This window comes from Pelophylax lessonae (genome assembly GCF_965119305.1).
Source record: "Pelophylax lessonae genome assembly, chromosome: 2".
Lineage (NCBI taxonomy): Eukaryota > Metazoa > Chordata > Amphibia > Anura > Ranidae > Pelophylax > Pelophylax lessonae.
Window position 1 is genome coordinate 365,314,398 of NC_138769.1, and position 15,222 is coordinate 365,329,619.

The 15,222-nt window shown below is 42.0% G+C and overlaps 1 protein-coding gene across 1 annotated transcript in view; it reads right to left on the bottom strand.

The window, feature by feature from the left end:
- COL16A1 (collagen type XVI alpha 1 chain) overlaps positions 1-15,222 on the bottom strand; it is a 284,939-nt gene that overhangs the window by 236,476 nt on the left and 33,241 nt on the right. Inside the window, exon 2 of the mRNA XM_082246984.1 lies at positions 8,826-8,897. Coding sequence (XP_082103110.1) covers positions 8,826-8,897 — 72 coding nt within the window. The remainder of the gene's footprint in view (positions 1-8,825; positions 8,898-15,222) is intronic.

The window sequence follows — 15,222 nt, forward strand, 5'->3', positions numbered from 1 at the left end:
AGTTTCCTAAAATCCCCACTGATCAATTGGAGACAGACTGTGTCCACCATGCATTGACCATTGAATCCAGGGACACTCAAATACTCCCTTTTCGGCGACATCCCTACCAAATCTATACTGATATAGCACAATCCACCATTTTGAAGTTCAGGGCAATAAAACCCCTTCCTCAAATCCTACAATCTGATGACATCAGATAACCATGGGGATTCCCCCTTTGAATTGCTATTAGGCTATCATAAAGCCCCCTATTTAGCAGCATTATTTTCAGAGCTTCGGAGTTGCCTACAAATCATAGGGCTGAAAAACCCTGCAGACTTTGGTCCCAATTGAAGAGACAAGAACTCACTGCTCAAGGTGGTGTAATTGCATTGCCCGGCTCGCCTCTGTGAAAACTTGATAAAGGAAAAGGAATTGGCAGAACTCCAGGTTGAGTCAAAATCCAGATTTATTGACTGGACATCCAAATATGACAATCGTGACAAGGTAGACGCGTTTCACGCAATGACTGTGTGCTTAATCATGATTAAGCACACAGTCAGTGTGTGAAACGCGTCTACCTTGTCACGATTGTCATATTTGGATGTTCAGTCAATAAATCTGGATTTTGACTCATCCTGGAGTGCTGCCAATTCCTTTTCCTTTATCAGGACTTTGGTCCCAGATGTCGTTTCCTTCTAACAACATCCCTTGCGACAGCAATACACAGTGGCAGGTACTCTTTATGGAGAGATCTATGGTCTGTTTGACCCCAAATCTCTCCTCTGGCCTCCAAAGCAGCTGATCAGACACAGATCAGTCTGATCAGCTGCTTTACTGGTCAACACCTGGCCAATAAAACACAAAACTGAAACCGGATGTGACAAAACACTTTTCACTTCCAGTTTCTTAGACCATAGAGATGATTGGTGACCTTATGGTCCTCCATGATCTCTATGGTACATTGCAAAACTGCTCACTGCAATCCCAGTTTTCCTGATGGAATGGGAGAGACTGGGAAAACGATGCCTGTAAAAGCAATCCAGTTGGTAATTAGCCACTAGGATCTATTTTACAAAAAAAGGGCATCGTTGGGCAAAAAAAAAAAGATACTGGGATGACCCCTCTAGCTGCAGACATCATTGCGGTATAACCACTGCAACTCAAGGACGTACAGGGACATTCTTGGGTGGCAAGTGGTTAAGCATTATATCAACTCAGTAAAATCTCTAGTTACCTTATAGAAGGCATATCATTTAGGCAGTAATTAGTGGTCATATCATCCAACATGTCTCCCGACATAATAAAAGAATGACAGCCCCACATGCTTAGAGACTGAATTAGTCATTGCCACTACTAAGCTCAAACAACATCCTACAAAATAAATTTGGGCAAAGGTTAAATGCCTTTGTATGGATCTCAATCTTTGTCTGACAGAGAAGGCAGAACACCATCTGTGGTTGAGCAAAGTTTTATGCCAACAACAACAAAATTGCCATCAAAAGTAGCCAACAAACTGAAATAATTTGCCCCCAGGTGAGCCGCCAACTCCCTCAGAACTTCACAGATGATTACAGGTAAGTACCTCTAATATAGTTAGAATGTTCATTATGCCAGTATAATTTTGTGAAAATGTATTCTTCCCTGTGGGAGCAACCTTTAATAGATCTTGAATCATTCCTTAACAAATCTGTTCCATCTTTCAAAACTGCTCAACTCAAAACCCTAGGAGCTGACATAATGGAAAGGGAGGTGCGCCAGAGGTCATTAAGGAATTGATAACCCACCAATGTCCAGGCCGGATGGGTGTACAGCCCCCTTTATAAAAAAACTACCTGATATTGTTACACACCTTACAACAATGATCAAAAGCCTTAAGAAATGTGGAAACCTCACCAACAGCCTGCTATGGGCAGTGCTGTATCTTGGCCTAGGCCAACAAGGCCCAGGCCTAGGGCATCACTTTGCAGGGGGGGGGGGCAGCAAAAAAGCTGATGGGGCTGCACTGATATGCTGCCCTTATGGGCACTGATATGTTGCACTGATGGGCACTAATAGACTGCTACTGATGGGGCAAGACTGATAAGCAGCACGGATAGGGCTGCACTAATAAGGCAACACTGATGGGCACTGATATGATGCACTGATAGGCTGCACTAATGGGTACTGAGAGGCTGCACTGGTGGCAACTGATGGGGCTGTACTGATGGCTACTGATGAGGATGCACTGATATGCTGAACTGATGAGGCTGCACTGATGAGCACTGATAAGGCTGCACTAAGGGGCACTGATGAAGCTGAACTTATAGGAACTGATGAGGCTGCACTGATGGGCGCTGATAGACTGTGGTTGTGGTCTGTGGTCTACAGATGACAGGGCGGGTCATAAACAGGAAAGGGTGTGGCCTTTACAGGAAGGGGTGGGTCATATTTAAATTAGGGGTGCCCAAGTTTAGTCAGGCCTAGGGCAGCACAAAACCTAAATACATCACTGGCTATGGGCCTCCTTCGTTATGCTCCTTAAGCCACACAAAGACCTCCTATCTTGGGCAAATTTCTACTTGATTTCTTTACCTAACTTATATTATAAAAAAACCTGGCCAAGCTACTCATCAATTGCTTAACCACTTAAGCCCCGGAAGATTTTACCCCCATTCCGACCAGGGGGTATTTTGCGATTCGGCACTGCGTGAATTTAACGCACAATTGCGCGGTCGTGCGACGCTGTACCTAAACGAATTTGACGTCCTTTTTTTCCCACAAACAGAGCTTTCTTTTGGTGGTATTTGATCACCTGTGCGATTTTTTGATCACGCGCTATAAACAAAAAAAGAGCGTCAATTTTGCAAAAATAGCAATATTTTTCACATTTTTTTATATGAAATTCCCCCCAAAAAAAATGTAAAAATCAAAATTTTTAAAAATTTTCGGCCAATTTGTTTTATGCTACCTATGTTTGGTAAAAAAAATCGCAAAAAGCGTATTTTGATTGGTTTGCGCAAAAGTTATCGCGTTTACTAACAAAGGGAAAGATTTTTGTCATTTTTGTTGTTTTTTTTTAACGCGTAATGGCGGCGATCTGCGATTTTTTTTGCGGTACTGCGACATTGCGGCGGACAGATCGGACCCTTGACTGACATTTTTGACACTTTTGGGGTTACCAGTGACATTTCTACAGTAATCAGTGCTATACATATGCACTGTTACTGTAAAAATACACTGGTAGTGAAGGGGTTAACTTTATTTGGAAGGGAGGGGCTGTGTGTGTCCCTAGGGGCGTGGTTTCTACTGTGATTGGCTGTGGCTCTAGCTGTAAGGACACTGATCAACGGATCTACATACCCGATCCGTTTTATCAGTGTCTTTGCAGTGAGGAGAATGACAGGCAGTTTGTTTACACAAGCTGCCTGACATTCTCCCTCTCCCCCGCCGATCGCCGAGTGACCGGCGGACATCGGGTCCGCTGGTCACACGCGCGGGGGGGTCCGTGACCACGCAGGAGCGGGAGCGCGCCCCCGGGGGCGCGCGCTCGCTCCCTAGACCCTCACAAGCAAGCAACGTAGCCCTACGTTAGTTTGCCTGTGAGGGGCTGACCGCCGACGTAGATAGTCGTGCGGCGGTCGGCAAGTGGTTAAATACTGTAAGATTCTTCATAAGGTAGTCTGTATAGACCAGGCTTTGTTCCCCTCAGACAAGGAGCTGACAATGTCCAAAGGATGATTCTCCTTACTCACACCGGGCAATAATGATCACAGCAACTGATGTTGCTTTCCCTTGACACCCAGAAGGTGTTCGATACGCTCTTATGGTCCTACCTCTGGGCAACTCAAATTCACAGAGGCCTATGTACTCCTTTCCTAACATGGGTCGATTTGCTATACAGTTCACCTTCAGCATTGGGTAAATATTTTGGTTATGAATCCTCCATATTTTTTCTTCCTGAGGTACATGCCCCCCTGTCAATAAGAAACTCATCAACAACACACATGACACATTTTTATGTACCTGGCAGCCTAGGCTCAATCAATTTCCATCCTTGCAGCAAACTACATGCTTTTTGGAACTGTAATCTGAAAGTTGTCAAATCTGTTTTAGTTAAAGCATGTCTTTTGGCATTGGCCAAACCCCCTCATCTCCTCACAACCTTTTTTTCCATCTATCTTTTCCCTCCTGTTTCGTTGGCTCTTCATCCCTTTTACTTCTGTAGCAGGATTCCCAGCCGTTTTGCTGGATATGGACCCTTCTGGGTTAAGTTAGCTGGCTCCCTCTGACCTTCTGGAGTGGTCCCCTCTCCTAGGCAGACCCCTGGGCTGTTTTGAGTACTCACAACACTGTTTTTCCCTGAAACTTCTGTCCAGCAGCTCCACTCGGTCCTCAAACACTCTGGATCCCTCTCTCTGCAGCTCAGCTCAACCTTCGTCCTCTAGGCCTACTGCCCAGGACACCCTCACTCGCGTTGACAGGAGGAGAGACAGCCGTCAGCCTCCTCCTGGGACTCTGCTTCCCGCCAAAGACCCCCTGTCACATGCTCCCCTCAGACCTATAGCCAATCCCAGGGTGCATTGCGGAAAACTCCGCCCACTGAGATAGCCATAAGCCCTGGTGTGGAATTGGCTAGGTTTCCTCCACTGTCCAACAAGAGCCCTCATTGGACACAGTGGGGAGACTTCCCAGGCCCAACAGGTTACACCTGGAAGCATGTGACAGCCTAATTAAATGATCAAGCCCCCCTGATATGCAGACAGGGCCACCCATATGCTTTTTCCTAGCACCTACCTAGGAGGGTGCTACACTTCCAACACCCGTTTCCTTCTTTTTATGGTCTCACCCTCTCACTACCTTCTCTAAAAATACTTGTGGTCCCTGGTGGTCCCTCTTCCCTTACGAGCAGCAACAAAAGTTGGTCGTAGTGTACCAACTATCCTTATTGCACCTTTATAAGCCTCCTTGTAAGCCACTGTGTGACATAATTTTAAATATTGCTCTAGCTAATACCTTTTATAATACCTTTTAGCCCAGAAGCTGTTTAGCAGGGAATGAGGCGCCGCACCGGAAGTGACGAGCAGGGCCGGTGCAGGCGCATTGATTCCTGGGAGCAATGACGTTCAGCTCCAAGGAATCAATGCAAAGAGGAAGTGAAGGCGTGGGCCGCGGCCGCAGAGGGAGGAAGTAGAAGAAAGGTGAGTATATTTTTCTTCAATAACAAGGTAAGTAAACAAAAAAAAAAAACGTAACTATCCATTTCTTTTTCAGGTGACCAAAAGCAAGCGTATGGCCCAAAATCGATTATGTCGATTTTGTGGCCGGAACTCCGCTTTTTTTTAATGTATTATTTACCCTCCATCTTCATAATGGTCGAGATATTTTGATGCTATTTCTTCATGAACATTGTTATACTTTGTATGAGTTCTATGCTTGATCTTTTTTTTAATAAAAACAAATTAAAAGAAAAAGAGTCTAGGACTAGCATACAAGGCAGTGCAGCGGTCAGTTCAGCTGAACTGATTCCTACTCTACCACGTATGCTACTCCTAGACTCATTTTATGGTTTACTATTTTCTCTAGTACACAAGCTCTGATGAAAGGGGTGTTGTAAGCCCCTGAAATGTGTTGACTGTACTGTCTATTTTTTTATTTACCAAGACTAATAAACATACTGAATGTAGTGTAAACTTATGGCACTCTTCTTTGCATCATCTTTGAATGGTTCTAGGGACCCATGGGAAAGCCTGTTATGTTGAATAACTGCTTCTTAGAACTGCGCTCCACCAACACTCCCTTTTCACATCATGCTTCCCTAGGCACATTTGAAAAATTATGTCTTTTTCAACAAGCTCCACCCCATGTATTATTTTATTATCTTAGTAAACACTAATGCTAGAATGAGTTTACTGTACTCATCATGATGTCTGCAATATATGCAGGATTATCTTTCAACTGTATATATACCACCAATCTGGATAAAAGAATAGATGAATTCATGTTTCCTGACCTATAGTGTCCAAATGGAAACAGGAGAGGAAAACAAAATGATTGCAATTTTCTGCTCCCCTTACCATGCTGCCCTAAGCACTGGCCCATGTGTGCCTTATGTATAAATACAGCCCTGATCACAAGAGCTCTGGTCTATTGAATAATCCTGTCGTTGGATATCAGAGCTAGTGAGACAGATTTACTTCAAAGAAAGTTGTCATTGAAGATTTTTTTGATCCTGCATCTCTTCCCTTCCAACAGCCTACAGGCTTAATAAATTCAAAGACATGTGACATCTTTCATTTCACATATGACAAGGCACACATGTATAATGTACCAATAGAACAGATGCACATATCTTTTACTGCCCTATATTTCAGAAGATAGTTGTAACTTATATATTCATACCTACTATTAAAGAAATCAGATGCTTTATGAGAAATGTATCCAATAGGTATTATGTCCAAATGTATATTGATTTTGTTCGGTCTTATCTTCTACTTTTTTACCTTGATGGAATTTATCCTCCTTTAACTCAAGACCCCTTCCTAGCCTCTGGAATGTGATCTGTATCTGAGACATCAAATCACACAACAATGCTGGGGCTTCCTAACTGTTCTCAGTCAAGGAACAGTCCTGAGGACACAAGCTTTTTTACTTTCTCCCAGGAATTAGCATGACCAAAACCAAAATCGTAATCTTCTGTCACAACTTTAAAATCCTTATGCATGTAGAAAGAAAGCAGTCTCAGGAAAGTAGAAACTTGAGTTTTATTTCTTCAAATCAAAAAGTCCAACATCGACATGTAGCAAGACAAACAGGATAGCAGCAAACGCGTTTCACACCATGTGCTTATTCATTGCCATTACTTTAAAATCCAAGCAGTGAGATTTAAGCAGTCCCTTCTAAAGGCTAAATTGTGACCTTCCATGTATCGTACCATTGAATCAGGTGATCTCTATCTTGCCTTCCAGCCAAACACCACCTAATACTAAACAAAGGGAGTTCCAAGTTAGCTTCTCAGCAGATATCCCTTACATTATCCGTTCTGACTAGTCTAGTTCCTGTCCATTGCTGCCCAGTGTAGAGAAATTCAAGGCAACAAGTTATAGAAATCAATGAGCTTCTAATAGTTTCCAGTAAACAAAACAACTGTGCTAAAAATTCAGAAACTCGGCTTGTTTGCCTTAATTGGAATTTAAAAACACATATTTCTTTGCCGTATCAGTAGAAGGGCATAAGACAGGGGTCTCAAATCTGCAGCATTGGGGCCAGATGTGGCCCTTTACTTGCCTTTATCTGGCCCTTGGGTCACCATTCCTTCTACTAATACAAGGCACTATTCCTTCCACTGACACCAAAGATGGGGAACTAGTCCCCCAACTGACACCAATGATGGCACATTATTCTTTCCACCGACACCAATTTTAGGGCACTATTCCTCCCACTGACACCAACCATGGTGCAATATACCTCCCACTGACACCAGTGATGGAGCACTTGTTTTCCTACTGACACCAACAATAAGGTACTATTCCTCCCATTAACACCAGAGACAGGGTACTAATTCTCCCACTGACACCAATGATGGGGCAATATTCCTCCAACTGACACCAATGATGGGGCGCTATTCCTCCAACTAACACCAATAATGCATTTTTTTTCTCCCACTGACCACCAAGCCGACTGTATGGCATTTTTTACTCCCATTGATGCCAGGGCATTTTCTACTCCCACTGGCCTTGGTCTGGCCCCCCTACTATTTGAAGGGCAGTTAACTGACCCTTTGTTTTAAAAGTTTAGAGAACCTGGGCATAAGGAGTGTACTTCCTGAAGCCAGCATTGTGTAGTGTCCTTTCTTTCTGCATTACCAGTCACATTTCTTTTTTCAAGATATGTTTAAACCTGATTGGTGGGGTATGAACATTTGAAATGTCTTTTCAGGCTTTTTGTGCTTGAGGGGCAGCTAGGAGGTTGTTCCAGGATCACTAGTTTACACACATAAAGGAAATGGGGTGGACTGGTGCCATTCAGGGGTACCTAAATATTAAAATAGAATAATCAACTGATATGCTATGCTCCAGGCCTGTATGAATCTCCAGTTATACTTTTTAATTTTGTCTATAAAATATAATTAATCTGAAGACACAAATATACATTAATACTACCATGGTTCTAAATCATTATTTTGTTTTAACCTGGATTAACACAGTGGGCTCAGAATTTCTAAACTCCACGTATGCCACCTCTGACATTTAGAAAATACTTAGAGAATTATATTTAAATGTGTTTTTTTTTTCACTTATAGATGGAGCAGTATTTTACCAACTGCAAAGTTTTATTAGATTGCCTAGTTAATAAAATGTTAGAAAGACATTTGCTCTCAGGAAGAAAAATATGTACTATTGTCTGACATCTTATTACCTTTTCCTTGGCATCAAAAATTTGTGCCGAATGGCATAAACCTTCAGAGATAATGATCTAGAGCAAGACTAAAAAATACAGTTGGAAGCCAGCCTCAGGCAGCAAATAATGTTGTTGGTTAGCAGGGAACACTTGCCTTTGCAATGATACATACATCACAGTGTGTCACCTTCCAGACACCTACAAATAAGCTGCTGAGTCTCCTACAGAACATTTGCAAGAGAAGAGGCTGAAAAAAAGAAATAAGGCACAGAAGGGGATAGAATTCTGACATAACAAGTTTACATTGCAGAAATGAGCAAATAATTCTGAGATATGGTAAAAGAGAAGACAGAATATTAGCAAAAAATAACAGCAAAAAATGAACTGCCTTGAAAAGCTAAAAATCACTTCACGCAGGTAAATACAGTTCTAGGTTTAGGTTAGAAACACTCTCTCTTCGCACATACCCGTATTATTGTTCGTGCTTGCTTCCCCTGCTGTGGTCAGTCCTTCACTTTGTAATGTTGGGCACAAGTCATCTGTAAAAAAAAGAGGGTTAAAGTTGATGAAATACTTATATGAGAGCCGTTTTACCTGCCAATAGAATTTGTATTCCTGCCCATGCAGTCTTGAGATTTTTAAAGCTCTGCCAAACATCACAGTCCTGCCTGGCAGTAGAGGGGACCTGATCTTTCCCTGCTGCAGTTTCACTTTTCACTTACAGGTTTCCTCCCAATACTCACCCTGTGCCTTATAGTGAAAGAAGTAACAACATGGTGATGAGCTCATTTCTCTGTCCCCCCGATTTCTACCCCTATGGGTATACTCCTTGAACTGCAACACATTTGATTGGCTCCTGATACCAAGAAAAATTCGGTTACACTGCTTTAAAGATAGAAACCATACAGGAAAAATGGTCCATGAGGTCCCCCAGTAGGGGGCACTCAGGAGGAATAGTTGTAACAGAGAACCTCAATGGTATAAAATGCAACAATTTTATTGAAGTACTGGCAAAAGATATGAATTTACATAAATGTACGTAAGAAATACCACCCAGACACCCAGTGGAAAACACACAGGCAAAATTGTCTAAGTGAGCACATAAAACGGGCCCCATTCACACTCTCTTGCACTCCACTGATGCACCTTTCAGTCACAAGGTAAGTAGTTCATTAAAGAAGCTTTTGGTGTATTCCAGTTTAGGGGTAACCCCCTCTTTCAAGAAAAACTCCCAAGAGTGTGAGTCACAAATAGAAACCATGTGCAGTAAAGTGTCATCATCATGAAGACTGAATCTAATAGCCTGGACACAATCTAATTGATGTCAGATCTGTTATTTTCCTAGGAGACTGGATTCCACTGGTTGAATGTGGCCAAGGTAAGGATGTTGCTTTAAAGAACAATCTTTGCAATTTTTTTTACATTGCTCTGCCCCCATGGAACAAAGTACATGTAGTATTTTGTCCCATGTAGCTAGGTGCTTTCAAGTTTAGTTGTGAAGTCAAACCTGTCCTTCTCACCTCCTTGCATGGCAAATCCAAACACAGCTTGGAAGGGGACGGATCTATTGTAACTGCAGCTTCCCTCGGCTCAGAACACTTTCCCTAGGCAAGTGGAATGTAAAGAGACTGTGGCTGACATTACAACTCTTGTTTCAGGAATGTACTCTGAGCCAAGACAAGCTGCAATTATGATGGATCCATCTCCTTACAAGCTGTTGTCAGATTAGACGTCATAACTAGACTTAAGCACCTAGCTACTTGGGACAAAGTACAAAATGCTTTGTCCTATGGAGGCAGAAGAGCATAAGCATTTGTAATAATAGTTCTTTAGGAATGTATTCATAATTACAGAGCTGCATTCATTTGTGTCTTTTATATATGCCTTGATTTCTTTTTCAAATATCATGTCCTCTGGTTACGTTAGAATAAGAACATTATGATTACATACCTCTAGCAGAACTGCAGTCTACTCACATAATTTGTAATAAAAACATCTTTGCCAATCTGAAGCTTCCCTCCAACCACTTATATTATATGCATATTATTTTATATATACTGTAATTGCCAAATATGCTGCAGAAATCTCCCTCCACTAAGTCTGGCTGCAGACATTTTAACTATGGGCAGCTGAAGCTGCTGCCTGTTCACTTCCTGGATTTACACAGACACACAGAGGCACACAGACACACACACGCGCACACACACACACATATATATATATATATATATATATACACAGGCAGACAGACACACTCACACCACTACTTTCCTGCATATTTCTCCTCTCCTGATGAATACTCATGGATCTCTGCAGTTGCCTGTTATCTCCACCCTCATCCAGCCCCCTCCAGATCTGCAGCTCTCATTGGCTCTCCTATGACTCACTCCTCCTACCTTTCTGGCAAACTCTCACGAGAGTGAGAGAGAGAGAGCTGTGCATGATGCCTAGGCTAATTACCAGACAAGAAAGAGGAAGTGGGCTGTATAAGGTATTTACTAGTAAAAAAAAAAAATGTTTTACTATCTAAAGTTAAAACAACAAGGGCAGAAGATTTAATAAATGGAAAGATAAAAAAATGACAGAAGGTCTGCTTTAAGAAAATGGTATGGTATACTTTGGAATTCTTACCGATATAAACATGCTAATAATGCTGAAAATGTGGATGGAACATTTGTAATGTATAAACAAAATTTAGTGTATTTTTGACATATTTGTTTCAACTGGAAATAAAACTACTCATCTTTAATTCCAAGCTTACCAGTATGTGAAACAATATTTTATTCTCCCTGACACATACAGCTGTTATGTATTTTTAATTTGCGGAAAGTTTATCTTTTTATAGCTACGACTTTTATAGTGCCTTATTTGCAAAATAAAATGAACCAGTGCCAAGATCATGCACACTATACTGTAAGTATTTATAGATTCCGAACAAATACTAAAACACTGTTGAACATAAGCCTTCTTTCACCACTGTAACTAAAAGCATTATGGAGAAATTCATTTTTAACGTCCACAATGCAGGCACTGACTGACAGCTTTTCTTCTATGACAGAAGATCTTGCCAGCCTGCAAGTAGATGTTTCTTAGCTGTTAGACACTGAATTTTGAGTTTTTGTTAATTTCTTTGTGAATATTGGATATTCAGTTACTTCACATGACAAGCAGCTAGGGAGATTAGGGATGGTTTGTTTTAAAGCTATTTTACAGCTTAAGGGAATATGCAAATACTTTAGTGTCCATAGTTTGAACACAGTTGCACTTTAAGCATCCACAACATTGGGGTCAATTCACTGAAAGTTAAATACAGCATAAATATTTGAGTTAAAATACCTAGTGGGGTATTTAACTCATGAATGTGCAATTCAAAGAAAAATGCACGTTATATACCACATGAGGTAATTTTTTTTCGTTAGCAGTACTTAGTGTTTGCACTTTGCTTTACCGCAGATGGGCTGCAGCATTCCTGCCCCTGCTAAATCCGACAGTTCAACTGCTGGTTGTTCAGGAGCCAGCAGTTCTCCTCTCCCCCTGTCCATACTAGGCCCTTTGGGTCTGGTAGGGATTTTTGGGGGAAGCTCACACCAAAAATAAAAATAAAATGTCCCCCTCCAAAATCCATACTAGGCCCTTACCTTACCTGAGCATGAATCACGGCAGGCCAGTAAAGAGGGGGGGGGGGTTACGAATATGCACCCCCTTACCCTGAACCATACTGGGCCAGATGGCAATATGGAGAGGTGCAGCAGGGAGCTGCAAGAAAAAGAGGAACAGGGTTTTGTATGTCAGCACAGTATTGCTGGGAAATGGTCTGAGGGACCAGCCAAAGGGCCTAAGCTTGAGGCCTGAGCAGCAGCACTGCGAGAGGAGGCAAGGAGGCTTAATGTAATTTGTCCTTGGAGTTTGAAGTGATGGTGGAAACCCCTGCAAGGGTAATCTTTTGTTTTCATTGGCACTTTAACCTCCTCTTTGAATAATGCAGCAGAAAACCAAGTCGGGTACCACTCCTGTCAGCTAAGAACCCGGAAACTGATGCTACAATTTGCAAAACAAGATTGGACAATAGAAGATTGGAAAAATGTTGCCTGGTCTGATGAGTCTAGATGAGTCTTGATTTCAGCTGCAAAATTCAGATGGTAGTGTCAGAATTTGGCGTAATTAACTTGAAAGCATGGATCCATACGGCCTTGTATTAACAGGTCAGGCTGGTGGTGTAATGATGTGGGGGATATTTTCTTGGCACAATTTGGGCCCCTTAGCACAGCTTGAGCATGCTTTAAATGCCACGGCCTACCTAAGTATTCATGCTGACCATGCCCATCCCTTTGTGATTACAGTGTACCCATCTTCTGATGGCTACTTCCAGAAGGATAATGATCCATGTCACAAAGCTCAAATCATCTGAAACTGGTTTCTTGAACATGACAATGAGTTCACTGTACTCCAATGGCCTCCACAGTCATCAGATCTCAATCCAATAGAGCACCTTTGGGATGTGGTGGAATGGGAGATTTGCATCATGGATGTGCAGCCGACAAATCTGCAGCAACTGCTCGATTCTATCATGTCAATATAGACCAAAATCTCTGAGGAATGTTGTTGAATCTATGCCATGCCAGGCAGTTTTGAAGGCAAAAGGTGTGTGGGGGGTCCAAACCTGTACTAGCAAGGTGTACCTAATAAAGTGGCTGGTGAGTGTATATACAGTGCCTTGAAAAAGTATTTATACCCCTTAACATTTTTACAACCAAAAATGTAAATGTATTTTATTGGGATTTTATGTGATAGACCAACACAAAGTGGCACATAATTGTGAAATGGAAGGAATATGATAAATGGCTTTTTAAATTTTTTACAAATAAATATGTGAAAATTGTGGCATGCATTTGTATTCAGCCCCATGAGTCCATATTTTGTAGAACCACCTTTCCCTGCAATTACAGCTGCTAGTCTTTTTGGGGATGTCTCTACCAGCTTTGCACATCTAGAGAGTGACATTTTTGCCAATTCTTCTCTGCAAAATAGCTCAAGCTCTGTCAGATTGGATGAAGAGCATCTGTGAACAGCAATTTTCAAGTCTTGCCACAGATTTTCAATTGTATCTAGATCTGGACTTTGACGGAACCATTCTAACACATGAATATGCTTTGCTCTAAACCATTCCATTGTTCCTATGGCTGTACATTTAGGGTCATTGTCCTGCTGGAGGGGGAAACTCTGCCCCAGTCTCTTTTGCAGACTGAGGCTCGGTTCACATTTGTGAGATGCGGGAAGGCTGCGAATATGCAGTGTGATCCCTGCCATATGCGATACGCAGGGGGTGTCAATTAAATGTTAACGACACCCCCAGTTTGATCGTATATCGCAGTGCGATCTGCAAGTTCTCACAGAATCGGATCGCACAAGTGTGAACCACTGTGCGATCCGAATCTGAGGCGGCTCAAAAAATGCCTCATGTGCGAGTTGGCTGCGGATGTGCTGTGAATTCAGCCATACAAAGTGTATGGCTGAACTCGCATCCGCACAGGAGATCACATGTAATGAAGGAGCAGTGCGCTCCGAATTACATGCGATCAGCGCATCCGCACAAGTGTGAACCGGCTCTCAAACAGGTTTTCTTCTAAGATTGCCCTGTATTTGGCTCCATCCATTTTCCCATCAATTCTGACTAGCTTCCCTGTCTCTGCTGAAGAAACTCATCCTCACACCATGATGCTACCACCACCATGTTTCGCAGTGGGAATGGTGTGTTCAGGATGAAGTGCAGTGTTAGTTTTCCGCCAAACATAGCATTTTGCTTTTAGGCCAAAAAGTTAAATTTTGGTCTCATCTGACCAGAGCACCTTCTTCCACATGTTTGCTGTGTCCCCCATATGGCTTCTCGCAAACTGCAAATGGGACTTCTTATGGCTTTCTTTCAACGATGCCTTTCTTCTTGCCACTCTTCCATAAAGGCCATTTTTGTGGAGTGCACGACTAATAGTTGTCCTGTGGACAGATTCTCCCACCTGAGCTGTGGATCCCTGCAGCTCCTCCAGAGTTACCATGGGCCTCTTGGCTGCTTCTCTAAATAAATAACCTCCTTGCCCAGCCTGTCATTTTAGGTGAACGGCCATGTCTTGGGAGGTTTGCGGTTGTGTCATACTCTTTCCATTTTCGGATGGTGAATTGAACAGTGCTCTGTGAGATGTTCAATGCTTGGGAAATCGTTTTATAACCTAACCCTGCTTTAAACTTCTCCACAACTTTATCCCTGACCTGTCTGATGTGTTCCTCGACCTTCATGATGCTGTTTGTTCACTAAGGTTCTCTAAAAAAAAACCTTCTGACGGCTTTACAAAACAGCTTTATTTATACTGAGATTAAATAACCCACAGGTGAACTCTATTTGCTAATTAGGTGAATTCTGAAGGCAATTGGTTCCTCTAGTTAGGGATATCAGAGTAAATGGGGCTGAATGCAAATGCATGTCACACTTTTCAGATATTTTTTTGTTAAAAAAATTTGAAAACCATTCATCATTTTCCTATCACTTCACAATTATGTGCCACTTTGTTTTGGTCTATCATATAAAATCCCAATAAAATACATTTACATTTTTGGTTGTAACATGACAAAATGTGGAAAATTTGAAGGCGGATGAATACTTTTTCAAGTACACACTGTATAATATACCTTTTTAAGAGCATTCAGGAACTTTCCCAGATGCATTTGACCTCCTTCTAAGCTGCAGCAACCTGTTACAAGCTGATTTTGCCCTTCCCGTTGCCTGGTATTACAGAGAAGCTGTACAAAGGCCTTTTTTGATGGGTGCCTATATTTTGCAGATGGCAATGTCACTTCAAAAATAGGATTAATTGA